This window comes from Puma concolor, chromosome A3 (assembly GCF_028749965.1).
Source record: "Puma concolor isolate L17-30 chromosome A3, mPumCon1.1.hap2, whole genome shotgun sequence".
In the NCBI taxonomy this organism is placed as follows: Eukaryota; Metazoa; Chordata; class Mammalia; order Carnivora; family Felidae; genus Puma; species Puma concolor.
This window is the reverse complement of record NC_141669.1, coordinates 39,547,861-39,575,043: the sequence shown is the minus strand read 5'-3', so window position 1 is coordinate 39,575,043 and position 27,183 is coordinate 39,547,861. Positions and strand designations below refer to the sequence as shown.

At 39.4% G+C, this 27,183-nt stretch overlaps 1 protein-coding gene across 5 annotated transcripts in view; it reads left to right on the top strand.

The window, feature by feature from the left end:
• The window catches only part of RMND5A (required for meiotic nuclear division 5 homolog A), a 69,678-nt gene that overhangs the window by 27,517 nt on the left and 14,978 nt on the right, over nt 1–27,183 (top strand). For 3 of the 5 annotated variants that reach the window (XM_086700641.1, XM_086700640.1, XM_086700639.1), the window contains exons 3-7: nt 1,217–1,321; nt 9,019–9,153; nt 10,938–11,038; nt 23,730–23,896; nt 24,555–24,720. In XM_086700641.1, the coding sequence (XP_086556767.1) occupies nt 1,217–1,321; nt 9,019–9,153; nt 10,938–11,038; nt 23,730–23,896; nt 24,555–24,720 (674 nt within the window). The remainder of the gene's footprint in view (nt 1–1,216; nt 1,322–9,018; nt 9,154–10,937; nt 11,039–23,729; nt 23,897–24,554; nt 24,721–27,183) is intronic. The other 2 variants (XM_086700643.1, XM_086700642.1) reach the window with 1 other exon arrangement.

Sequence of the window (27,183 nt, the reverse complement as noted above, 5' to 3'; positions counted from 1 at the left end):
TCAGGTCTTTTTATTCCCTATTAAGCATTTTTTGCAGTTTATCTCTGTCTCTCACTGCTAAACCAGATTGACTGGATGCTTAGAAGGGAAATTGATTCCTGGTATGTGCAGCAATAGCACATTGTTAGGTTTATAACACCAATTTTTCTTCAAAAGTAGGTAGTTTTTAAAAATATTATTAATAGTATTAAAGAATTTGTACTTAAGAATTGAAACACATACTGAGTTTTATCATGTATTGTTACCACTTTCTCAATAATTATAATCTCATGAACTGTATTTCGGAAGTGTATTGGTTTTGGATGGTGAACAGTCAAAAACAGTCCTTAAAGTTTAACCAGTGTGTAAGCATGTTCGTGATGTGGCCAAAGAGGATGATCTGTTTAGATTTCATAGTTTTGTAATTTTTTTTTTAAGTTTATTCACCTATTTTGAAGTAGAGAGAGGGAGCACAAGTTGGGGAAGAGTGGAGAGAGAAAGAGAGAGAATCCCAAGCAGGCTCCTCACTGTCAGTTCAGAGCCCGATGAGGGGCTCAAACTTAAGAACCTGAGATCATGACCTGACCTGGAATCAAGAGTCGGCTGCCTAACTGACTGAGCCACCCAGGCACCCTTCATAATGTTTTATTAAAGCTATTTATTCCTTCTCTGTCTCAGCTTCCAGATTTTAAAACTTAAATTCATCAAAAATATGAATGACATGAAGTACATATATGAGGTAGTATATGAATTCGTGTATCCTTGAGTTTCTTTCTAAGCCATAACATCCTCTTCAGACAGACGCACCCTTGAATGTGTGCTCTTTTGCTTTTGATTCATGTTTGAATCCTGCTTTCACCTTTTAAGAACCTCTTCTCACATCCTTTTTTCTTTAAAAATATGAGAGGGAGGGGCGCCTGGGTGGCGCAGTCGGTTAAGCGTCCGACTTCAGCCAGGTCACGATCTCGCGGTCTGTGAGTTCGAGCCCCGCGTCGGGCTCTGGGCTGATGGCTCAGAGCCTGGAGCCTGTTTCCCATTCTGTGTCTCCCTCTCTCTCTGCCCCTCCCCCGTTCATGCTCTGTCTCTCTCTATCCCAAAAATAAATAAACGTTGAAAAAAAAAATTTTTAAAAAAAAAAAAAAAAAAAAAAAAAAAAAAAAAAAAAAAAAAAAAAAAATATGAGAGGGAAAAGTACAGTAAAACAGAAGTACTAATAATAGATATTTCTTTTTATTCGCCACTTCTTGGCTTCTGTGCAATGCTACTGATTTCCTGCAGCCATGCAAACGAATTTGGTCACCTAGCAACAGAAGCTGGAACTGATCCTAGCACTGATGCAACAGTAAGAACGTGCAGTTATAACAAAAGGAGTTCTAACACTGTGTTGCATTTCCTCAACCTCTTTTTATAATTTTAGCTGTAATTTTTACTATAGGTGAACAGAAAATAAGCTATGAAAGTATTTTATTTTCTTAGTAGTCTATACTGGAAAGTCAGAATGGCAGAAGGAAGCTCAGAACATTTCATCTAGTGCATTGCTTATTCATGCTTAGTTATATTTTCCGAACCTATCAAATAAGTTATAGAACTTGAATGTAGTAAAAAGACATCCTGAGCATGAGTGTTTGATTTTTTTCTTACCCGTATAACAGGGACCATGGCATACCTTATGGAAATAAAGGTATGTGAGGGACATAGTAAAATTGTTCAAATTTGTTTAAATATTAAATTTTAACATTTCCAAATGGTCGAATTTTACTTTTTTATGTATATTAGAAGATTTGAAGGATTTTTTTTTTTTTTTAATGTTTATTTTGAGAGAGAGTTGGGGAGGGAGGGAGAGAATCCCACCAGACTCATTGTGGATCCCGACTCGGGTCTTGATACCATGAACTATGAGATCATGACCTGAGCTGAAATCAAGAGTTAGAGGCCTGACTCAGCCACCCAGGTGCCACAAAGGAATTCTTGAGCAGTTACTATCTGATGGTAGCTATTAAAATTTGGACTTAATATATACTACCAAATGAAATAGTTTCTTTTAACATGTCCTGTCCTTTGAGCTGATGAGTATGTCTTCCAAAGTTGTTTCATTTCTTTCCTACAGAACAGATACCTTATAAATTTGTTGGAGATTGATGGGATTGGAGAATAATTATTAAATGAATATTTGGAAGTCTGAAGACTATGTTTGGATTGAATGAGGTCAACAGATCAGTGAGGAATCTTTCTTATTTAGTCTCAATAATTCTTGCTTATAGGTTACACTTAGACATTTAGAGAAATACTGGCAGATTCCTGAGTTTGTTATAAATGAAATATATAAATATATAATATAAATGAATATATAAATATATATGAAATATATAAATAAATGAAATATCTATAAATGAATATGTAAATATATATAAATCAAATATATAAATGAAATCATCTTCAGATACCCATTCCTTTATTCATTTGAATGACCATTTGCCTGGGGCTTTGTGTACCCACAGATACTGGACAGTATTAGAAGAGGAACAGAATTAGCACCATCTCTACTTCTAGCATTCTAGTGGTCATAGACGGCATAAAGCTACAATAATCTACTCAAAAGCATTGGTAAACTGTTATGAAGGCATCTCTCAACAGGCAGAATCTCATAAGCTGATTTGAAATTAGAGAGCCTTATCCAAGCATTTGTGGCCTTCAGTGCTAGGGGCAACCTAGATTTAGTACGCGTGTGGAAGCTATTGCTTTAGCATCTCGGTGCTTTGTATTATTAGTATTCTTTACGTTAAGTACTAGACCAAGAAAGATGTTTATAAAAAACAAGTAAATAAAAATTTAGACTCTGACAGTAATTTTGGATTGTTCATTTTGGTTTTTGTCTGAATAAGTCTTAGTCTTAATATATGTGTTGACATCTAAAAATAGGGTAGATAGCTCTTTAAAGAAAGAGATGCTCAGTTTGGGAGAGGACAACTCCTTCATTGTGGTAATTGTAAATGGTAGGTGATTAGTAGTTCCTGCCTGTTGTTGTATGTGCTATAAAATAATCCTGTGTTTCTTGGTCTGATTTAAGCAGTGATTTCCTAGGATTATAATTTCAGTTAAATCTAAATGATCTTATCTAATTAAATTTATGTACTTAAAAAATGCAAGAAGGTTATGAGGGGGTAATGCCTATGAAAGATTTAGGGAATGGAAATAAAATTGGTCAGGGAAAGCTTTTAGACCACAAAGTAGACTTTTCTTCCTTTACTCTTGATGTTCAGAGTTTTCTTATGGTATCATTTTCTATCTAGAGAACCTATTATAACAATTGTTTCAGAGCAGGTCTTCTGGCAACAAATTCAGCTTTCCTTTATCTGGGAATGTTTTTATTTCATCTTCATTTGTAGAGGATATTTTTACTTGACATAAAATTCTGGGATGACTGTTCTTTTCTTTCAGTACTTGAAAAACATGCCACTTCTTTCTAGTCTCCATGGTTTCTGTGGAGAATTCTATAAGCAGTGCATCACTTTTCTCTAGCAACTTTCAAGATTTTTTCTTTGTCTTCAGTTTTCAGCAGTTTGATTGTGAGGTGTCTGGGTTTGAATTTCTTTGAGTGTATCCTTTTACAAGTTTGCTGAGCTTCTTGAGTCTGTAGGTTTATGTCTTTTGCTAAGACTGGGGAATATTTTTTTCTACATTACACTCTTCTCTCCTTCTGATACTCTGATGAAGTGCATGTCAGGTGTTTTTTGTCCCACAGGTCTCTGACGCTCTCTTCATGTTTTCCAGGTTTTTTTTTGTTTATTTTCATTATTTTCTTAATGTTTATTTATTTTTGAGAGAGAGAGCATGAGCAGAGGAGGAGCAAAGAGAGAGGGAGACACAGAATCTGAAGCAGGCTCCAGGCTGCAAGATCATGACCTGAGCCGAAGTCAGACACTAACTGACTAAACCACCCAGGCACCCCTTTTTATTGTTGTTTAGATCGTTTGTATTGATTTTCACTGACTTTTTGTGTTATCACCTTCATTCTATTATTGAGTCCATCCAATGAGTTTATTTTGATTACTGTATCTTCTGTTTCTTTGCTAAGACCTTCTGTCTTTTGTTTGAAAGTGTTTGTTCTTCCTTATTAGAGCAGTTTTATAACTTGATATCTAAAGTCTTTGATGATTTCAGTGTCTTTGTTCTCTTTGCATTGACGTCTGCTGAACATTTATTCCCATGTAAGTTTAGATTTTCTTAGTTCTTTGTATGCCAAGTAATTTTGGATTGTATCCTGGACATTTTTAAATACAGTTGACCCTAGGGGCGCCTGGGTGGCTCAGTCAGTTAAGCGGCCGACTTTGGCCCAGGTCATGATCTCGCGGTCCGTGAGTTCGAGCCCCGCGTCGGGCTCTGTGCTGACAGCTCAGAGCCTGGAGCCTGTTTCAGATTCTGTGTCTCCCTCTCTCTGACCCTCCCCCGTTCATGCTTTGTCTCCCTCTGTCTCAAAAATAAATAAACGTTAAAAAAAAAAAATTAAATACAGTTGACCCTTGAACAATATCCTGCACAATTGAAATTCTGCATATAACTTTTGACTCCCCCGAAACTGATAACTTACTGTGACCAGAAGCCATACTGATAACATAAACAGTTAACACACATTTTTTAAAATGTTTTTATTTTATTTTTGAGAGAGAGAGAGAGAGAGAGAGAGAGCAAGCAGGGGAGGGGCAGAGAGAGAGAGGGAGACACAGAATCTGAAGTGGGCTCCAGGCTCCAAGCTGTCAGCACAGAGCCTGCCTGACACGGGGCTCGAACCCACAAACTGTGAGATCATGTCCTGAGCTGAAGTAGGACGCTTAACTGATGGAGCCACCCAGGTGCCCTAACACACATTTTGTATGTTGCATGTGTTATATACTATATTCTTACAGTAAAGTAAGCTAGAGAAAAGAAAATGTTACTGAGAAAATCGTAAGGAAGAGAACATACATTTATCTTACTGTATTTATCAGAAAAAGAATTCACATATAAGTGGATCTTTGTAGTTCAAACCCATGTTGTTCAAGGGCCACCCATATTATGTTACGAGATTCTGGGTCTTGTGTAAATTCTATGGAGAATGTTAATGTTTTTGTTTTAGCAGTCAACCTGGTTGGGTTCAGGCTGTAAGTTCTGATCAGTCTTCTCTGAGTTGTAATTTCAGTGTCTGAGCTATTTTAATGTGTCCTGTTTGTATGCCAACCAACAGCCATTCTGGGACTTGGAACCTAGTTCTGTCCCCTAGTTTAGTTTTCAAAGTCTGGCATATTCCTTAGGGTCAGACCCATGCACGTGAAACTTGAGAGTGAACCTAAGGGTTCAGAAACAACTTTAAAGGGTCATGTTGTTTAATTCTTCCCTCTCTGGGATCTCCCTATGACTTTATGGTTCTCTGGGGCTGCTGTTTTGGTCATTCAGCCTGAAAGCTGGGGCTTTGTTTACCCTGTTCTGTGCATTTACGGAGATTATGCCTGTACCTGGGGGTGGGTGGTAGAAGGACAGAGAGCAGATGCAGTAGAGGTTTTTGCCCCTCCTTCTTGGGACCACAGCTCCTCTGATTAGAGAGAAAGGACCCCCCCCTCAGAGTTTTAGGTTTCTCGCTGTAGAGGTAGATTTCTAAAGATATCCTCCCAAGATTCTTGTCCCCTGGTTATTCAGACATTAATCTAGTTACCGCTGTGAAGGGACTTTACAGGTATAATTAAGGTTACTAAGCAGTCGACCTTCAAATAGGGAGATTATCTAGGTGAGCCTGGTGTAATTCACATGAGTTCTTAAAGGCAGTAGAGGTTGGTAGAAAGAAATTCAAAGTGTGAGGGATGTCACCTCTGTTGTTGGCTTTGAAGATAGAGGGGGCCATGAGCTAGGGAATGTGAGTGGCTTCTATAAGCTGAAAACACTCCCTGTGCCAGTTAGGAAACAAGGACCCTGGTCTTAAAACTGCATGGAACTGCATTCTGCAAGAACCTGAATGAATCTGGAAGCAGATTCGTTCCATATTCTCAAAACAAGAGCCTAAGTCACTGACACCCTGATTTCAGCTTCGTGGGGCCTGGAACAGAGAAACTGCTGGAGCATGTTGGACTTCTGATCTATCAAGCTGTGAGATAATAAAATTGATTTAAATTAACAGTCAAAAACTAGTGCACCTACAGACTGCCTTGAGCTAGAGTTGCAAGAAAATGGAGGGGAAAAACATGTGATTTCCCTTCCTGTCTTTCTGAATGGTAGGAGAAACCCATTCCTGTTTCTCATGCCAGAACTAGAGGGCTTCTCCTGGAGTTCTGTGTCCATATTCTGGGTGCCTCGTTCTGTGTTTTGGCTGTATTGCATCCAGGCTGAGAGGTAGTGGTGGGAGAAAAATAGTAAACTCACTACTAGTTCTGTGACCCTCTTCTCAATCCACTTACTACTGTTAATGGTCCCTGACTTGAGATGATTTGACTTAAAATTTTTTGACTTTATGATGGTGTGAAAGTGATAGCCATTCAGTAGAAACTGTACTTGGAATTTTGAATTTTGATCTTTTCCTGGGCTAGTGATACTTTGCAGTATGATCTGCATTACAGTATTCAATAAATTACATGAGATATTCTATATTATAAAATAGGCTTTGTGTTACATGATTTTGCCCAACTATAGGCTAACGTAAGCATTCTAAGCATGTTTAAGATAGGCTAGGCCAAGTTATGATGTTTAGTAACTTAGGTGTATTAAATGCATTTTCAATTTACCTTATTTTCAACTTATGAGTTTATCAGGATGTAATCATAAGTGGAGGAACATATGTAATTACTTTTTAAAAAATTAATTAATTAATTGAGAGAACAAGCAGGAGAGGGGCAGAGAGAGTGGGGGACAGATGATCCAAAGCAGGCTCTGTGCTGACAGCAGCGAGCCTGATCTGGGGCTTGAACTCACAAACTGTGAGATCATGACCTGAGCTGAAGTCGGAAGCTTAACTGACTGAGCCACCCAAGTGCCCTTGTAGTTACTTTTTAATGTCCTTTAAATGGCTGCTGCATTCATTCTGTCCTGATTTTATAACTGTATTCAGTGGGATAGAGTGGAATGTGTTTACATGATCTTACCCAGAACTGGAACTCTTAACATGTGTTTTGAAAAAATCCTTTATTTTCTTATAAAAGGAACATTTGTTCTTTGTGTGGAGAGTGGTAATCTCCAGTGATAATCTCTGCTAAAAACTTTAATGTATATTCTTTCAGGCTTTTTCCTAAGCTTTTACAAGAATTTCTTTCTTTCTTTTTTTTCTTAAACAAAAATGGGGTCATAATTTTGTAAAACTTGCTTTTTTTCCCCTTAAGGTGTCCTGGGCATTTTTCTGTGTTAGTAGATGTAGAGTAATGAACCTCACTTTTTCATTGTGAATGGTAATACTAGAATAATAGCAACTACCATTTCATTTAACCAATAAGGGAGTGTATTAATTTGCCAGGGCTGTTGTAACAAAATGCCACAGACTGGGTGGCTTAAACAGACCTCTATTTTTTATTAAATTTTTTTTTCAACGTTTTTTATTTATTTTTGGGACAGAGAGAGACAGAGCATGAACGGGGGAGGGGCAGAGAGAGAGGGAGACACAGAATCGGAAACAGGCTCCAGGCTCCGAGCCATCAGCCCAGAGCCTGACGCGGGGCTCGAACTCACGGACCGCGAGATCGTGACCTGGCTGAAGTCGGACGCTTAACCGACTGCGCCACCCAGGCGCCCCAGACCTCTATTTTTCCACAGCTCGAGATTGGAAGTTCAAGATCAAGATGCTGGCAGGGTTGGTTTCTTCTGAGACCGGTCATCATGGCTGGTAGATAGCCATCTTCTCCCGGTGTCTTCACATGGTGTCTTAGTCCATTTGAACTGCCAAAACAAAATACCATAGACTAGGTTATTTAAACAACAGAAATTTATTTTTCTCACAGTTCTGAGAACTGGGAAGTCTAAGATCAAGGTGCTGGCCAATTCATTTCCTATTGAGGGCAGACAGCCTCCTTCCTGGCTTATAGATGATTGCCTTCTCACACTGTTCTCACAGTGTAGAGAGACAGAGAACACTCTGGTGTTTCTCCTGTTGTCTGATAAGAGCCCTAGCCCTATCAGATTAAGGCCCCACCCTTGTGGCATCATTTAACTATTATCACTTTCTCACAGATGTCTCTAAATACAGTTACGTTGGTGGTTGGGGCTTCAATGTAGGAATTCGGGAGGGGTGGAGATGGGGACATCTAGATATTCAGTTAATAACACATGGCTTTTCCTCTGTACCTGTCTGTGTCCTAATTTCCTCTTTTTATAAGGATACCAGTCCTGTTGGATTAGGGCTCACTGTAATGACCTCATTTTAATTTAGTGAGGTACTGAGAATTAGGACTTCAACATGGGAATTTTGAGAAGATGAAGTTCAGCCCATAATAGGAAGGTACTTTTATTTTCTCCACTTAAGGAAGCTGAGGCTCAAAGACTTTGACTAATTTGGCGAAGATCACACAGCTAGTAAGAGAGAGAATGAGGATTCAAACCCAGGTAGATTAGCCTCAGAGTCTGCTCTCTTAATTACTTGGCCATTTTCCCTCCCCCCAACCCCTACCTTGGCACGGCAGTTGTTGGGCCTTGCCATGATTATTTAATCCTGTGTTGGACGTATGGGTTTTCTCTCTTTTCCAGTTAGACAGTGCTGTATTGAACATGTTTGTATAGTTAGCACTGTATACCTGAAAATATTGCTGTATTCACTAGAAATCAGTTTATCCACAGAAATGACTAAATGTATGTATTTTCCCAAATCCCCTCTGAAAATGTACCCATTTACTCTTCCAGCAATAATCAGTGAGGGTGACAAGTTTTGGAAAGCAGTGGAAAAACTACTTCTTGTGGTAGGCTGCAGATAATTTGAATTGGGTACTTACTGTGGATATCTGAGTGAAACGAAGGGTACTCTTTCTGTTAGGTAGGGTGAAGATCATATAAAATGGTATATCCTAGTCAACTCATGATTTGTTTTCTTTTTTTCAGAATTTTGATTCTGACATTAGCAGTGTGGGAATAGATGGCTGCTGGCAGGCAGACAGTCAGAGGCTTCTCAATGAGGTGATGGTGGAGCACTTCTTTCGACAAGGGATGCTGGATGTAGCTGAGGAGCTCTGCCAGGTAACGGTGTGCCTGCTAACAGTGTGCCGGTGGGTGAGAACATGATACAAAATGAGGGAACTCGGGAGTTTTGAGTTTTCTTTTGGCCACAGACAGATTTTTAATATTTTAAGTACCAGGGCTGACCTCATTTTACTAGAAAGTCCTTTTTTCTTTTCTTTTTTTTTTTTTTTTTTTTTTTGAAGAATTTTTTTGTGTTTATTTTTGAGAGAGAGTGCGTGAGAGCGCGAGCAGGGGAGGGGCTGAAAGAGAGGGATACAGAGGATCCGAAGCAGGCTCTGCACTGTCAGTGTAGAGTTCAGTGTGGGACTGGAACTCATGAACTGTGAGATCATGACCTGAGCTGAAGGCAGATGCTTAACTGACTGAGCCACCCACATGCCCCACAGTTCTAGAACTTCTTATTTGAGTTGTTTTTTTTCATTCCTGCCTCATCACAGAGGTCCCAGGTAATCAACCAAGGGGTCAAAAGTGATACTACTTTCTCCATTTCCTCTTTTGTTAGGGAAGGTAGTATAGCAGAGAAGAAGAGGATAAAGAAGTTTACGTATGTCCTGCTGATCTGGCCCAACTTGCAGCATTTTGTTTATCAAATAAGTTTCAAGCTAAAATTTACTTCAGTGAGCAGCTTTGCCTTTTATTGCTAGTAGAATATGAGCTTAAGGATCTCAGAATAGTTCATCCATTCTACCTAGTTGTAATAATGGCAGCTGCCATGTATTTAGAGCCACAGGCCAAGCCCTGCCTTTATTCCTTACTGCAATCCTGTGAGGTAGAAATTGCTTCCATTCTACAGATAAGGAACCCGAGGTCTGGAGAAGTAGCTTGCCCAAGGCCATATGGGTTCTTCGTGAAGAAACTAGGATTCAGTCCCAAATTCATGTGTCTTCAAACTCCCTTTTAGTCCACCATATGTTACTGTATTTTCTGTTTAGAAAAGTGAAGGACTATAAAAATTAAATAGTTTAATGTCAGTATGTAAGCTAGACCTCTAATCTAAGCCTTTTCTTTTTTCTTTTTTTTTTTTTAAGATTTTATTGTTAAGTAATCTCTACACCCAGCATGGGGCTTGAACTTACGCCAGGATCAAGAGTTGCATGCTCTACTGACTTAGCCAGCCAGGCACCCCTTCTATTTTAAATAATTCGGAAAGCCAATAATTCAAGTCTTTCTCTGTACCTTTATGGGAATTTTGTGTGTGTCCATGTAAATTTCCTAAAGTGAATTGTGTCTTTTAGCGTTAAGCTTATTTATAAGTAACAAAGACCCAAAATACCACTGGCTTAAAAATAATGGATTATATTTCTCTTGCACAGAAATAGGAAGTAGTAAGCCATCCACAGCATCTATAGTAGCTATGCTCCATGAGGCTTTTGGGGACCTAGCCTCCGTGTAGCTCTGCTGTTACTAAGGTGTCCCCTGTCCTTATGGTCCAGGATAGCAACCAGAACTCTAGGTACACCTTTTGGTATTCCAAGAAAGGGAAAAGAGTACATGTTTGTATTTCACCGGCCAGAACTTCCATCTCGCAAAGTCATACTCCATACAGTTATGGAGTACGGCTTTATTCCATACAGTTATGTACTCGGCTAAAATCTGGGGGCTCTGCTACTTTGGGAAAGAAGAAGGAATGTTAGTAGGACTCAGTCATCAGTCTGTACCATAGAAACACATGTTAAAAATTATTTTTTAATGGCTTGCCTCATATTTTATAATTTAGAATATGCTTTTAATATATTTCTTTGTCTGATTACTGCTAACAAAAATTCTTTCTGTTTTTTCAGGAATCTGGTCTTTCTGTAGACCCAAGTCAGAAAGAACCGTTTGTGGAGTTAAATAGAATTTTAGAAGCATTAAAAGTCAGAGTTCTGAGACCTGCTCTGGAGTGAGTTCCTATGTTTGTTTTCTTTTGAATACTTGGGGAGAACTCTCTGTAAGGAAACTTAATTAAAAAACACATTAGAGATTTTGACATATATCTGTACCCCTCTATATATCTCACCTGGGGTAGACTTCAGAGAAAGTGAGGAAGAATTATTTTCTTTCTTTTAGCAAAGTGAGAATGGGGGATGGACAAATATGAGAAAATGGTTAGAGCCTTCTTATCAGTTGATCTGAATTCCCAGAAGAGAAAAAGGGTTTCCTATATCCAGGCTATTCTACTGCTTTAGACTAGCATTATAACTGAAGTACTATTGTTCAAGTGGTCTCAGTTTGATATTTGAACCTCCATAATGTGCGGGGTTCTGTGCTAGCATTCTAAAAAAAAACAACTTAATTGGCTATTGGAACTAAGTGGTATGCAGGAAGACTGCAGATATTGTTATGAAGGAGTTCTGTGCTCATTACTACATTATAAAATGTAATGATTCACTGTGAACTTGTCATTGATATGAATTATCTTAAATTACTGAGTAAGCTATGATAAGTAATACCCTAGAGCAGGATCAAGAAAGGTTTTTTGTCAAAGGCAAGACAGTAAATATTTTAAGTTTTGCAAGCCACATAAGGTCTCTGTCACATATTCTTCTTTGCTTTATTTTACAACCCTTTAAAAATGTAAAAAAACAAAACAAAAAAACCCACAAAACCATCTTGGCCATCTGGTATATAAAATGGGCAGCAAGCCATATTTGAACCTTAGCCATAATTTGCTGACCCCTGTCCTAGAATTTTTTAATGTGAGGATTACCAGGTGGTTTAAAAAAAAACAAAAACTCATAAAATAAAAGGAAGAAACTGGATGATAGAAACAGTGATACTGTTATGGAGTTCTAGGCATAGAATTCTGGTATTTTAAAATTGGAAGTATTTGAGATTATTGTTTTCAGAAAAAAAAGTAGGTGGGGAGATTCTTGATTTTTTTTTTTTTTTTTGTAAAATTCCACTAACCTATTTAATTCTGCATATTTAGTTTTCTGTTTCTGATCATTTATCAATTCTTAAAAGATTTGCAAAGTTTTGAAACCAGCTCAGATGAACATGTAGATAGAGATAGATTCCTGTGTACATTTATAAATGATAAATTACATTTATACATTATAAATATGAGGCAGGTAGGTCCTGTATCTTTATTTTATTTTATTTTTTTAATTTTTTTTTTTAACATTTATTTATTTTTGAGACAGAGAGAGAGCATGAACAGGGGAGGGTCAGAGAAAGAGGGAGACACAGAATCTGAAACAGGCTCCAGGCTCTGAGCTGTCAGCACAGAGCCCGACACAGGGCTTGAACCCACGGACCACGAGATCATGACCTGAGCTGAAGTCGGATGCTCAACCGACTGAGCCACCCAGGCACCCCTAGGTCCTGTATCTTTAAAGATAGATATCAAATTGTACCACTGTGTATGGCATACATTACCTTTACAGTTTTTTTGGGTTTTGTTTTTTAGCAGATATTAGATTTTGACACACCTGGGAGATTAAATTCTGTCAAGTACCAGTCATAACTCTTAAATAGCCACTCTCCCATCTACTTTCATGTTTTACCCATATGATTAAACATCTATAGAGAAGAGTGAGGGAGCCTAAATATAGAAATGTATGGGTTTTCCAGTTGTTTCATAACGATTTGGAAATAATATTTGGGTTATTCAACTGATAGTCATTTATCCGTTAATTTCTCAGGATTTTTTTCATCAAATTTTTGTTGAGTGCTTACCATGTGCCACAGACTGTGCTGAGTATTTAGACCACCTCAGCTCTCAAAGTACTCAAGGCATTTCCCTTTTGGAGTGAAGAAAATTGATAACACCCTTTTAACTTTGTGCTTTTTCTGTAAGATCTAAGATTCTTACTGATAACTATATCATATGTATCAATTATGTCTATCAATGTTTTCTGTTAACTGGTAGCCTCAAGCAGTGCCTCTCAGGCAAAGGCAAGGTTCATTCTATCCCCTTGGTTGTAATAGTGGAAATTACTACACAGTAAAAATTTTGTTACTTCACTTTTCTGGGAAGGTTGCCATATTAAATATTATCAGTATAGGGGGATGTGGCGGCAATTATAGTTAACTTTTCTTGAGTGCTTATATACCGAGCATTGTTCTAAGCATTTTACGTGTATTAACTTATTAAATTCTCATCATAACCCTATGAAATAAATACTCATTTTATAGAGGACGAATCGAGGCCTGGCAGGTGCTTTGTGGAAGAACAGGATATGGAATCAAAAGGTCACATGAAAAGCACTTCACATGATGTCCTGTGAATACTCTTCTCTAAGAGACTTATTACTTTAGCACATTACAGGGGCTATCAGCAGTCCTAAAGAAACATTTAACGTTCCTAAATTCCATGTTCCCCATGCATATCTGACCACAGAATCCTTGTTCTTGTCCCCAACCCCCCCCCCAAAACGCTAAAACCCACAAAATTGGAGACCTACCGAACAGAAGCTTTGAAAATGATAGTTTAATAGAAATGTCTGTTACAACAACTCCGACTTTTCCAATTCTTGCCTGTTACTGGTGGCTACAAAGCCCTTATTTCCTCAGCATCTTCAATGTCCAAGGTACAGAGAATTCACTTTATTCAGCTCATGGCAAAAGTTGACGAATATGGGACATCAGTTTGAAGAATTCTGGTTCAGGTACAAGACAGTATCTTTCAGTCATTGTGTCACTTTCTATTTGTCCACGCTGGGAGAGGCAGCAGCATGGAACCATCCACGAGGGGCTGCAGCACTTCCTCCAGGCAGTCTAGACATTTGGGGAGGCAGAAGCCAACCAAACAGATTAGTATGGATAGAGGCCATGAAAGGAACTTTGGAGAGCATTAGCTATCAGTTGCAAATGATAAGAGACAATGGAAAGAAGGAAGAAAAGAATGTTGATATGGCAGAAGTGGCAGAACAACAGCTAATTATACACACAGAGCTGGTTAGGACACTGCCTACTCTTTTGTTCCTGCCCCCTTATATTTCTGACTTTGTATATGGATTTTTCTTCTCCTCCAGATTGCCTTATCTATTTTTTAAGTTCTTCTTGGCACCTGGCATGGTGCTTTACTTCATAAGCGTATGGCATACTTCAGTAAATGATGGAATAGTTAGAAGGAGAACTTTGAGCAAACGTGAGACCTCTTCCTTCATGGGGGAGATAGAGGTCAAGCCAAAAGTAACTCGTGTCAACAAGAGAGTAATAGCAACTTAACACAAAGGGATGGAGAAATATTAGAGAAACAGAAACTGTTGTTATAGGTATGAGCCAGTTACTGACATTTTAAGTGCTGTCTTCAGGGGAAGTCAGTTGGTTGCCTGCCTTAAAGGTGTTTCAAAGAGTAATACCACCTTCGTGGATTTGCCACAGTCTATGGTCTGGCTTACAACCTTGCGGACTTGGAAACCTGGTTTTTCAACACCGAGGAGTAGGCCCAGGGGCCCCCAGCACTTGTTTAGAAGAATTTGCAGTTTAAAAGAGTTTGCAAAGCCTCAGTAGAACACTGTGAGGGAACAGACAATAACTGAATGGTTATGAGAAGGAGACAGAGAGAGAGAAATTAAAAGAATTTTTCACAGAAGAGAGAAAAATATTCTGTTAGTTTAGACCACAGAAGAATTTTAGATTGGACAGGCCATGAACAGTATGAGGCAGCCTGTTGAAAAATGAAAGGACTCCATCTCTAAGCCTAGTGATTAGGTGGGGCTAGAAATAAAAACCACAGAGGGATTATGAAGAGCTTAACCATTGTAGTTTCTTTGTGGTATGAACAGTGGATCTAAGGAGAAGGAAGTGTTTGCCAGACGTAGAGAAATTGTAGTAGCTGTGAATAAAACACCAGTTATAAGCGGAGAAAGTTTTTAGAAAATGAAAATGAAGGCAGCAAGCTGAAGTACCTGATCACAGAGCCTTGACTACCACTGGCAATGAGGGTGACAATGATTAGGCAGTTTCTGGTATTTGTTTTCTTGTTTTTAGTTTTGGCTTCCTGTAGGTGGGCAGTCTTGCTGACTCAGACATTTTTTAATAGCCACATAGAACCACAGAAGAAAGAAGGCTCTGATAGATACACCATTGGAGAAAAGGAATTCAAGTTGGATTTTTTTTTTTTCCAGAGCTTAGAGTTTTTTGTTTTTATTTTTGTTCTTTTGGGTTTTTTGTTGTTGTTGTTGTTCAGGATGGTTCTTAATTCTGAAAAGGCAGAAAAGGTGAGCTAAGGGATGCATTTTTAACTCACTGTGCCCATGCGCTAAGTCTGGTGGAGACGGAGCTATTCTATTAAAAAGAAACCAATTGAGGTGCGCCTGGGTGGCTCAGTGGGCTGAGTGTCTGGCTTCGGCTCAGGTCATGATTTCATGGTTTGTGGGTTTATTTATTAGCAGTAAATAAAAAGCATGTCATATTTAAGAACTTTATTTAAAAAAAATCGCTAATTGGTAGAACTGTGTCATCCAGCATGGTGGCCACTTGCCTCACATTGCTTTTGGGACTCTTACCAGGCACTGCATTATGGAGAGGCTCAAATTAAAAGTGTGCGTGTTGTTTGTTTTGTTTTGTTTTGTTTTGTTTGAAGTAAATTAAATGCGTAACACTATAGTTTGTATTTAAAAACAAATTTTGTTTTTAACGTTTATTTATTATTGCGAGACAGAGACAGAACATGAGCATGGGAAGGGCAGAGAAGGGGGAGACACAGAATCCAAAGCAGGGTCCAGGCTCTGAGCTGTCAGCACAGAACCCGACCCAGGGCTCGAACTCACAAACCAGGAGATAATGACCTGAGCTGAAGTCGGATGCTTAACCGAGCCACCCAGGCGCCCCTGTATTATTTTTTAAAATAGCATGTAAGAAGGACAAAGATTCACACCAGTCTGAGATGAGTAAAATGTTAGTAGTTCCAGTGATGAACTCAGTCCATATCTGAGAAACTGCCATTTGCAAATATTTCAGAAAAGAAATGTTAAGCTATTCTTTTTGGTCTCTAAAGCAAAGTTATAGGATTCTTAACCTTTTTTTGGCTGAACTTTGATTTTTTTCATTTTTGCCATTCTCTGAATTTTTTAAGCACTTGATTTGGTCACCAATAACATTGAGCCAAGTCCACGTCTGTGGAGTAAATAAACGTCATTCATTTCACTGAACTTAAGCTTGTACACCATCCCCGCCCCTCCCGCCCAAGAATATAGCCCTAGAGGAGAACAGAAAAAGAATATATTTGTAAGCCTTTTAAAAATGTTCTGAAAGGTTGTAGTGGAGTGTCTGTGGGAATTGGCAAGAGATATTTTTCATTATTACCAGAAATAGACACCAACCCAGATTGGCAAAATTATAAGAGGAGTGAGGTAAATAGATGAGGCTGTCAGTTAGGTTCCTGGGGGACAGCAGCTAACTGTGAAGGTGGGATCTTGTTTTAATTATTTTTGGAATAACATGGAAATTCTAAATATGGAGCTAACAATGTGCCAAGTCTTTTCAGAGGCCTGACAGTTAGGATAATTAATGCTTAATGCTTCGTGGGATAATTGTGTGGAGTGGGTTGCTTCTAACTTAGTCACCTAAGTCAGTAGTATTGTTTTGGGGTCTTTTTATGGAAGAGGCACAAAAGCTCTCTTTATTAGGGAATGGAGTGGCAGTGAACAGAGATAATTGTGATATCAGTGACCTTACTGGGTGCCTTTTAGCCCTTTTGGGGGGGTTGTCTACAGTGTCTTTTTTTTAAATTTTTTAAAATGTTTATTTTTGGGGGGCGGGGGAGGACAGAACAGGAGACACAGAATCCAAAGTAGGCTCCAGGCTCTGAGCTGTGAGCACAGAGCCTGACGTGGGGGTCGAACCCACAAGCTATGAGATCATGACCTGAGCCAAAGTTAGACACTTAACCCACTGAGCCACCCAGGTGCCCCTACAGTGTCTCTTTAAATTAGGAATAGTTGTAAAGCTCATGGTGCTCTCAATAATCCACATAGGAGATTTGGGATCAGAATTTTTTTTTTAACAAATCACAGTGAAGTTACAATTGAATGTTTAGTTGGCTTTTTGGTTGTGTATCGTACTAGTTGTTTTCTTTTAAAAATTAAAAATCAAAAGTTTTCTGCTGGAAATGCCATTATCTAGAAAATAGCATTCTATTTCTTAACATCTCAACTATTTTTTTGTATGTGTCTTGTATTGCTTTATAGGCAGTGGGTTAAGTTTTGGGGGCCAATTATATTTCGTGCTTTTATAGTTTCCTGTGCTTTGGATTTGGTTATTACCAGGTTAATTAAGGCTCTGACGGTCTTCTACTTCTTATTCCTGCTCAGAGAAGCAAATACCCAAGTGAATATTCAATGTGAACTTCTAGCTACAAAAACTTGAATGTTTTGAAGAGGATTAACTGATACATGGATATCATCATATTCCCACACAGTTGAGACTATAAAAACCAAAGCAGCACTGAGTATTACATGGAAGCGCCCAAATAATTCTTGTCTTTTAAGTATAATTTTCTTATTCAAAATAAGACTTTGAAGAACCATTAGAGTTCATTCATTCAGTAAATACAAATTAAGTTGCTTATTATTGAGTATCTATTTGTGCCCATCTCTGTGCTCAGCGCTTTAACTAGCCCCCTTGTTCGATGCCCACAACCCTTTGAGGTACCCCCATTTTACAGTAAGGAAACAGATTTTAGAGAATTGAGTAACAGTTGCCCAAATTCACACTGCAGAGCTAAGATTAAAGTCCACGCGTAGTTGACTCTACTAACCTGTATTCTGTATCAGTATACCCCATTCAGAGTAGGCAGGGTGTGCCAAGATGAGCAAGACAGAGTCCCTGCCTTATAAAAGACCAGAAACTATCCTACAAATGTGAGATGAGCCATGTGAGAGGTTCAGATACAAGGGACATCAAGAGTTCTGTGGCTGCAGAGATTATTTAGGAAAGTTGTAGAAAATGTGGCAATTGAGCCTGGCCCTTGAGTTTTTCTGCTCTATTCTCAGCTACTCACTTTGTGTTTGATTGTTCGTTTGCAAAAAATTAACCAGCACCTCCACTGGGAGGTAGGATCATGGCTTCTCACTGCACAAAGCAAACAGGTCTTCCATCTAGACCAGCTTTCATTCACTTGGACACATCACTCTTTTTTTTTTTTTTTTTTTTAACGTTTATTTATTTTTAAGACAGAGAGAGACAGAGCATGAACAGGGGAGGGGCAGAGAGAGAGGGAGACACAGAATCAGAAGCAGGCTCCGGGCTCTGAGCCATCAGCCCAGAGCCCAACGCGGGACTCAAACTCACAGACCGCGAGATCGTGACCTGGCTGAAGTCGGACGCTTAACCGACTGCGCCACCCAGGCGCCCCGGACACATCACTCTTGATGGTAATGAAGTTTGCTAGATCAGGTTATCTGAATGTGTTAGGTTCAGATGTCAGGTTCTTGGCCTGAACCTCTGTCTCCATTCTAGTCTCATTATTTTCCTCCTTTAATTTGTCACACCACATGACAAACACCGCTAATTTCTCCTATTGGCCAACCACTTCTTGCTCCTGCCGACACCCACCCCTGTGCTGCTTAAGAAAAGTGGAGGGGCAGGGATCTTGGTGAGAAAAAGAAAACTAACCTAATTTTCTTTCTTTAAGAGTTGTGCCGTAGTGGGGGCGCCTGGCTGGCTCAGTTGGTGGAGCATGCGGCTCTTGATCTCAGGGTCGTGAGTTCAAGCCCCACATTGGGCATGAAGCCTACTTTAAAAAGAGTTGTGCGGGGCACCTGGGTGGCGCAGTCGGTTAAGCGTCCGACTTCAGCCAGGTCACGATCTCGCGGTCCGTGGGTTCGAGCCCCGCGTCAGGCTCTGGGCTGATGGCTCGGAGCCTGGAGCCTGTTTCCGATTCTGTGTCTCCCTCTCTCTCTGCCCCTCCCCTGTTCATGCTCTGTCTCTCTCTGTCCCAAAAATAAATAAACGTTGAAAAAAAAAAAAAATAGAGTTGTGCCATAGACACGTGGACTTGCTTATTAGTTCTTCAAACATTGCATCTTTCTCCTTTGTGCCACTCTGGGCCTTCTTGGCTTTTATAAAGTTGGGGTGCCTCAGTGGCTCAGTTGGTTAACCTTCTGACTGCAGCTCAGGTCATGACTTGCCGTTGTGAGTTCGAGCCCTGCATCAGGCTCTGTGCTGACCGCTCAGAGCCTGGATCCTGCTTCGAGTTCTGTGTAAACTGTAAGTAATTGCATAAGCTACAAACCTTACTCCCAAATCACCACATAAATAACAAAACACCACATAAATAACAGATGTGCATCTTGATCACAGCCAACCACATCACTTCTTCCAAGTCTGTCAGTGATTGGTCACCACACATTCGTTACCCCTCAGCAAGCGTGTAGTTGTCTTGCCTCCTCATCCCCCAGAGATAAACACGTGCAACATATTACAGAAATGGATTTTTGAAAGAGGAGCTTGGTCAACAAATATGAATTGCTAGAAGTGAAATTGCACGTGATTAGAAAGAGTTGAGGGGCGCCTGGGTGTCTCAGTCGGTTAAGAGTTCAACTTCGGTTCAAGTCATGATCTCACAGTTCGTGAGTTTGAGCCCCACATCAGGCTCTGTGCTGATGGTTCAGAGCCTGGAGCCTGCTTCGGATTCTGTGTCTCCCTCTCTCTCTCTCCACTGCCCCCTGCCCCCCACTCACACACACTCTCTCTCTCTCTCTCAAAAATAAATAAACATTAAAAAACAAAAAAAAAAGTTGAAAATGCCATCGACAGAGCGGAGCCAGGATGAGATGCAGGCCTGAACAAAGTCATGATAGAAGCCGTACTGAAAAAAGCACTATGAATGTGAAAAATCAAGGTAGAGCCACTTTGACATTCTTTCATTTAAATTGCACTAGGAACGGAAAGCTGCTTATGGTTTAAAAGGAATGTTTACTTCTACTTTGGATTGCAATTTTTTTTTTTTTTTTTTTTTTAAAAAGGTTAGTTTGGCCATGTGGCAGTTGGCCGTATTGAAAGAAAACAGTAACTGGGGCGCCTGGGTGGCGCAGTCGGTTAAGCGTCCGACTTCAGCCAGGTCACGATCTCGCGGTCCGTGGGTTCGAGCCCCGCATCGGGCTCTGGGCTGATGGCTCGGAGCCTGGAGCCTGTTTCCGATTCTGTGTCTCCCTCTCTCTCTGCCCCTCCCCCGTTCATGCTCTGTCTCTCTCTGTCCCCAAAATAAATAAACGTTGAAAAAAAAAAAAATTAAAAAAAAAAAAAAAGAAAGAAAACAGTAATTATAAGGAGATTGAAGAAGAACTTTACTGCCAAAGATGGTTTCATCAATTCAGAAGTCATCATGAACTGGCTAACGTTTAGCTCTCTGGGGAGGCTGCTAGTGTAGATAAAAATGCTGCTGTGAAATTTGTACCCAGATTCCAGAGATTAGTTAAGGCAGATGTTCTGATTGTCAAGGAAGGCAATCATTAAGAACTTCAAGCACAAAAGATACAGGATCATGAAGTGATCATGAAGGAGATAAGGGATAGATGAATTCATTTATATGAGACACCACAAGAGTGTGACTTTAAAACCCATGTTTACCTGGCCAGTCAACTGTGGCCAAGGAATTGGGGTCAGGACAATACAAATGTGGGTGCCTGGAGGTATGAGGGAGAGGTGCTATAAGGCAAGGTTTTCACCTTAATGCTTACTTACATATGTTTACACGTTTGAGAGCAGAGATCCTTAGTGTAGAAAATGACATTTTGCCAGGAAGGGAGAAGCTTAGAAATGGTTAATCTAATGCTTTGCTTTGTGAGATTTAGGCTTAATATAATATTCAAAAGTTAAGTGAAGATAATACATTGTTTCAAGACAGAAGGTCAAGAAATGTAATTTAAGAAATACATGACAACTTGTATTCTGTGAATTTGGAGTTTGCATTTTCCCCACATTTCTCCAGTTCCTTTTTGTAATGAAATAGCTATTTACTTTTCCTGAAAATTTCTTGGTGGGCCTGGGGGTTAGGAACTAGCAATGTTAGCTTTTTTTCTGATTATTTTGTAGCCTTGTTTATAGCTAAATTTGAAAGTGAGTAAAAATAAGTGATAAATTAGGAACTACATTGTCCAGTATTTAAATACCTCTCCAAGTTAAATGGGTTACATATATATATATAGTTTGCAGAGCTTAAAATCATAATTCATGGCTTGGATTACTTTTAGGAAATGTAATTTGCAATTACTGTTAGCTTTTTTGATTAAAAAAGAAGTTAAGAATTTCGTTTACTTTTGCATTTGCTTAAAAAGTTACTGCCTTCTTAACTGAAAGTAATTTTGTAAAACGTAGGACAGCATAGACTGTGTTAGTCACTGTCCTCTGGACCACCGTTATGTCCTCCCATTATTTCTGGCCTCCTGGTGCTGCTCTGAGAGTTGATGCCCTGGTCTGGGTTGTTGTAGCCCATGCACCATAACAGTTGGTGAACAATGCATGCAGTCCAGCTTCCCTGGAATCATTACCATTAAAGATTCTTGTAACTGGGAGTTATTTTTTCCTAGACAGGACAATTTTCCCCACCTTTAGTATTATATCCTGAAAATCTGCCTGTGAAAATGAAATAGATTTTTTCCTTTGTGAATTGCCTACGTAAGGACTTTGCCCTCTCTGTTGACTTTGTTTATTAAAATTTGTAGTTACTCTCTATTAGTTCCCTTCTTGGACTCTGTAGACTCTTACACATGTACCTCATATCAGAAACAGAAAACAAGTAGCTTGCTGCCTCTCCTTCCTTGTTAGTAGGAAAACACACTCATGATTTTATGAGTGAGGGGTGTAGGATAAACTTTTGGTAAGCAACATGATTTAAATGTACTGCTTGGCCAAGTGTCTATAGATAGATGGATAAAGAAGATGTGGTGTATACACATAATGAGATATTACTCAGCCATAAAAAAGAATGAAATCTTACATTAGCAACCATGTGGATGGAGCTGCAAAGCCAAATAGACAAATACCATGCGATTTCACTCATGTGGAATTTAAGAAAACAGACAAGCAAAGGAAAAAAGAGAAGCAAAGCCAGCAACAGACTTTCAACTGTAAAGGACAAACTGATGGTTTCCAGAGGGGAGGTGGGTAGGGGGATATGTGAAATAGGTGAGGGGGTTAAGGAGGGTAGTTGTTATGTTGATCACTGGGTCATGTATGGAAGTGTGGAATCATTAGATTGTATACCTGAAACTGATACAACACTGTATATTAACTATACTGGAATAAAAATAAAAATAAATGTGCTCCTTGGAACTGGAAATCATGAAGGTCCCTGACAAGCTAGATATTGCCAGACGCTCAATACTTTTGGTACTGGCGGTTGGCGTTGGGCATTCATGAAAGATCGCTGCCAAAAGTACGTTGCTGGTGTCAGCAGGATTTATCTCAGACTTGGTGTTGCGACCAGGCAAGGTTTCAAAGCTTACTTAAATTTAAGTAAATATTGCCAAAGTCTAAGTGATGAATATAGTTTTAAAATATTTTTAGCAAGAACCTTGATTTTGAAGTCACAGAAGCTTCATGTTTGGACTCTAAGATGTGGATGCATCAACAGGTTGATTAGAATACCCATGTGCATGTGGAACCCTGTTAGGGTAGGATCCTGTAACAGTAGAGTTCTGTGAAGTCTAATCCCATTCAACTGATCATTATGAGGAACCTGAAACATTTTACTTTTGTAGTTTGCAGAGCTGCTCCGGGTTTATAATCATACCCAGTTCACGTTCCATTGGTTCTTGGTGAAATGGGTTAGAATATTTGTCCAACTGAAAGTCAGATGAAAAATACGATATGGCTCCTACATCTTAATCTGTTTAAAGAGATAAAGTAATGCTTCCTTACCATTTGATTGCAAAATTGATTTTAACAGCTGGTTGGTACACTTTTCTGCCTAGTGCCCACCTGGAGTGGTAGACCCAGCTCAACATTGGTTATCCCAACTGTGTGTACTGGAGAGTCCTGAGTCCCTGTACTTTGGATCTTTCAGAATTGGATATTCTTTCCTTCATTAGCAGTATGTTTGTACAAATCATTATGGCACAGTGTGATATAAATGTGATATGTATGTAGTTTTATCTGCCGGATTAGACTGAAAACACCTTGAGGCACAAATAACCTTGTTTGCTGTTTTTAATCTCAAAGTGTGCAGCACAAAATATTGTGCCCCCAAAAAGTCTAAAAATAGATGGTTCCCATTCGGAATCTTATGATTCATTTATAAATATGCCATGCCAGTTTAACAGGAAAAGAGTAGTGGATACGGGCAATTGAGTAGTGAATCTCATGGCTGACACCTGCTTCAAAGTGGGCCTTGTACAAGTTCCAAATATATCCTGTGACTCATCAGAGTCCATCTTGTCTTGGTATAAAACCTTACTAAATATTTAATTGTCATCTGACTTACTATTTTTATCTTACTTTCACTAGCTGAAGTGTCTCTTTGAGTGTAGTTATGTTTATTTTCTTTACAAAAGTCTCTGGGCCAAGGGATTGATGTTACCACTGATTTCCACAAGATGGCAGACCAGACCCTTTTTTGTGTGTTGTTAGGTTTCAAAGAATTTTTGACACTCTTTGCCGGCTCTTAATTACTGTTAAAATCTTTTCTGCTTTTCCTTTAGATGGGCAGTCTCAAACCGAGAAATGCTCATAGCCCAAAACAGTTCCTTGGAATTTAAACTACACAGACTGTATTTTATTAGCTTGTTAATGGGCGGAACTACGAATCAGCGAGAAGCATTACAATATGCTAAAAATTTTCAGCCATTTGCCCTAAATCATCAAAAAGGTGAGTCTAGAGTCAAATGTTTTTAATTGGAACAGACCTATAGCCACCACTGGGATTTAGGTTTATCTTAAGGAGATCTAATACCAATTTGCTAAGGAACTAAAATAATTGTAGATGCTAATCGCTTAGATTATTATTAGATCGCTGAGTGGACCTAGAACAAAAGTAAAACATTGAAGCCTCTTGGATTCAAAGTCAGAAAGAGACATTGCATTTTGGGGATTCTGTATGTAAGAGATAGGAGAAAGAGCAGGCAGGCATGCCACCACAAAGTGTCCAAGGTGGCAGCAGTGACACCGAATGTCAGTGTGGGAGTCCTGGCCAGTTCTACAGCCAGAAATGTTTGGTGGCCCCATTTACGACGTTATCATTACTCATCTAGATAATGGTAGTTACACTATGCTGTGTATAAGAGTAAAGTAACTTGAAGTTCGTATTCAGTGTTTTCCTTTTCTTCCCCTTTCTCTCAATGCTGTTTCTTTGATTTACAGTGAAGGGATAAACCAAGCTTAAGGACCAGAATTTTAAAAGACATTGTTAATAACTTAGGCTATGTCAGTTGGGGGAATTTTTGCCTTTCTCAGCTTCCCACCCCCACGTCAGCCCCTGTTTCAGGAGTGCTCATTCATACCTCCAAATTGTCACTGGTTTTGTTTAGACATTCAGGTTTTGATGGGAAGCCTTGTGTACCTGAGACAAGGGATTGAGAACTCACCATATGTTCACCTACTTGATGCAAACCAGTGGGCTGACATCTGTGACATCTTTACTCGGGACGCCTGTGCCCTCCTGGGGCTCTCGGTGGAGTCCCCTCTCAGCGTCAGGTATGGAAATGGGTCCTGATTTGAAATATGCACTGCTTGCTTTAGTTTTTCTTAATTTCCTGTCTCGCTTTTGAAGAGAACGTTTGTCTTTCTAAAGAAGAGTACGGTTGGTATTTCAGGAGATCATCACAATTGGTGATGAAACAGTCTTAGAGCAGTGTCATCTGTGAACCTCTGGGGGTCACCCAGAGCCTTTTTCACTGTGCCGATATTTCCACAGATGGTGCAGCAACAGTGGTGTATTAAACTGCTTGAGCCTTAGCTCGCAGATCAGCAGAGCGGTCCCAGACTCCTAAAGGACTTGGCATATTCCCCACACATCATATTTCACCACACACTTGCAGTTTAAGACACACTAGTTTTACTTAAGACTGTTCTAAAAAAAAAAAAAAAAAAAAAAAAAGATTGCTCTTGACAAAACATTTAAAATTATTAGTTTTATTACATCTTCACCTTTGAGTACACACCTTTTTAATATTCTGTGTGACAAAGTGGGAAGTTCTCATAAAGCACTTCAACTTCAAGCCAAAGTATCCTCTTGTCTCAGAAAACACCTGTGTATGTTGCTTGATTTTTTATGAGCCAATACACTAGTTGTTGTTGTTTTTTAATTTTTTTAACTGTTTATTTTTGAGAGAGAGAGAGAGAGTGTGTGTGTGTGTGCGCGCGCACGTGCGTGTGTGCGTGCAAGTGGGGGAGGGTCAGAGAGAGGGAGACACAGAATCTGAAGCAGGCTCCAGGCTCTGAGCTGTCAGCACAGAGCCTGATGCGGGGCTTGAACTCACGGGACCATGAGATCATGAGCTGAGCCAAAGTCGGGACGCTCAACCAACTGAGCCATCCAAGTGCCCCCACTAGTTGTTTTTTTCACGAAATAGTTCTTACTTGAAAAAAATCACTACAGCTGCGGCCCCTGGGTGGCTCAGTTGGTTAAGTGTCTGACTTTGGCTCAGTTCCTAATCTCACAGCTCGTGGATTCAAGCCCTGCATCGGGCTCTGTGCTGATGGTTCAGAGCCTGGAACCTGCTTAGGATTCTGTGTCTCCCTCTCTCTCTGCCCCTCCCCTGCTTGTGCTCTGTCTCTCTCACTCTCAAAAATAAACAAACATTAAAAAAAAAAAAATTAGAATCACTACAGTTAATTACACTTAGGTTTTTGGCAGCTGTTTTTTCACATGTATGAAGTGAGCCTGTCATGTCAAGGAAAGCAACTGACTATATCTTTTTGTATCTTTTAAATTCATGAGTTTAAGCTAAGATAGCAATTTTGGAAAACTTGTATCTGCCACTGTGGGCATGCAGCTTCCCAATACTGTTCTTTCTCCTTGCCTCCTTCTTTTCCTTCCTTCCCTTATTTATCTGAGAGAGAGCATGCAAGCGAGTGCACAGGTGAGTGAGGGGCAGAGAGAGAGAATCCCATGCAGGCTTTGTGCTGACAGTGCTCCTGCAGTGGGGCTTGAGCTCACCCAGTGTAGATTTGGAACTCATGAACCGTGAAGTCATGACCTGAGTTGAGCCAAAGTCAGATGCTTAACTGACTGAACTGCCCAGGGGTCCCTTCCCAATACTTTTCTGATGAGATTGGTGATATTAATGAATTTGATTTTTTTGAGATTGTGTAATGAAATGTGTTAACACTTAGAAGATCTTAATTCACTGTGATCTTATAAAATCGTGCATGAGTAAAAGATTCATTCACAGTGTGAGACAGACAATTGGATTTTAATGTAGCAGGAAACAAAAAAATTCAGTGGCAAGGATTCACTCCACTCTGCAACTAACCTTTAAGAATCTACTACTTGTTGAGTTTTGGTGTGGCATTAAAGGAATATCACAATTATCTGAAAAGGCAATTAAATTACTGCCTATCTGTTTAAAGCCAGATTTTTTTCCCCATTTATTTAAATCAAAAGAACACATTGCAACAAATTGAATGCAACAGAAGATATAAGAATCTGTCTTCTATAAAGCTAGGCATAAAGAGATTTGTAAAAATGTAAAACAGTGCCAGTCTTGTCACAATTTTTGGATTGGAAAATACGGAGTTTTTGTTTTGTTTTGTTTTTTGGTAAGAATGTTATTTATAACGTGATATATTTATTATTTTAAACAAATTGATATTTTTTAAATGTGTCAGTTTTAATTTCTAGTACAATAATATAACCCACAGAAACAAATGCCTTTGAGATTCTTAATATCTAAGCATGTAAGTGGGTCTTGAAAACAAGAAGTCGATGAACCTGTTTAAGAAAATAACTTCTTTAGCTCTCCTATTTATTTAATGCCTCAAGTGTTTTAGATCCCTGCTATGTGCCAGGCATTGTATGAGCTACAAAGGTGAACAAGGTACCTTCTGCCTTCCGTGGGGTGTTCCAGCTGAGCATAGGAGACACTGAGGCAGTTTGTTATAATGCATGAGCAGGCTGCAGGTCAGGTTCTCTGGGGGAACAGAGTGTGAAATGGT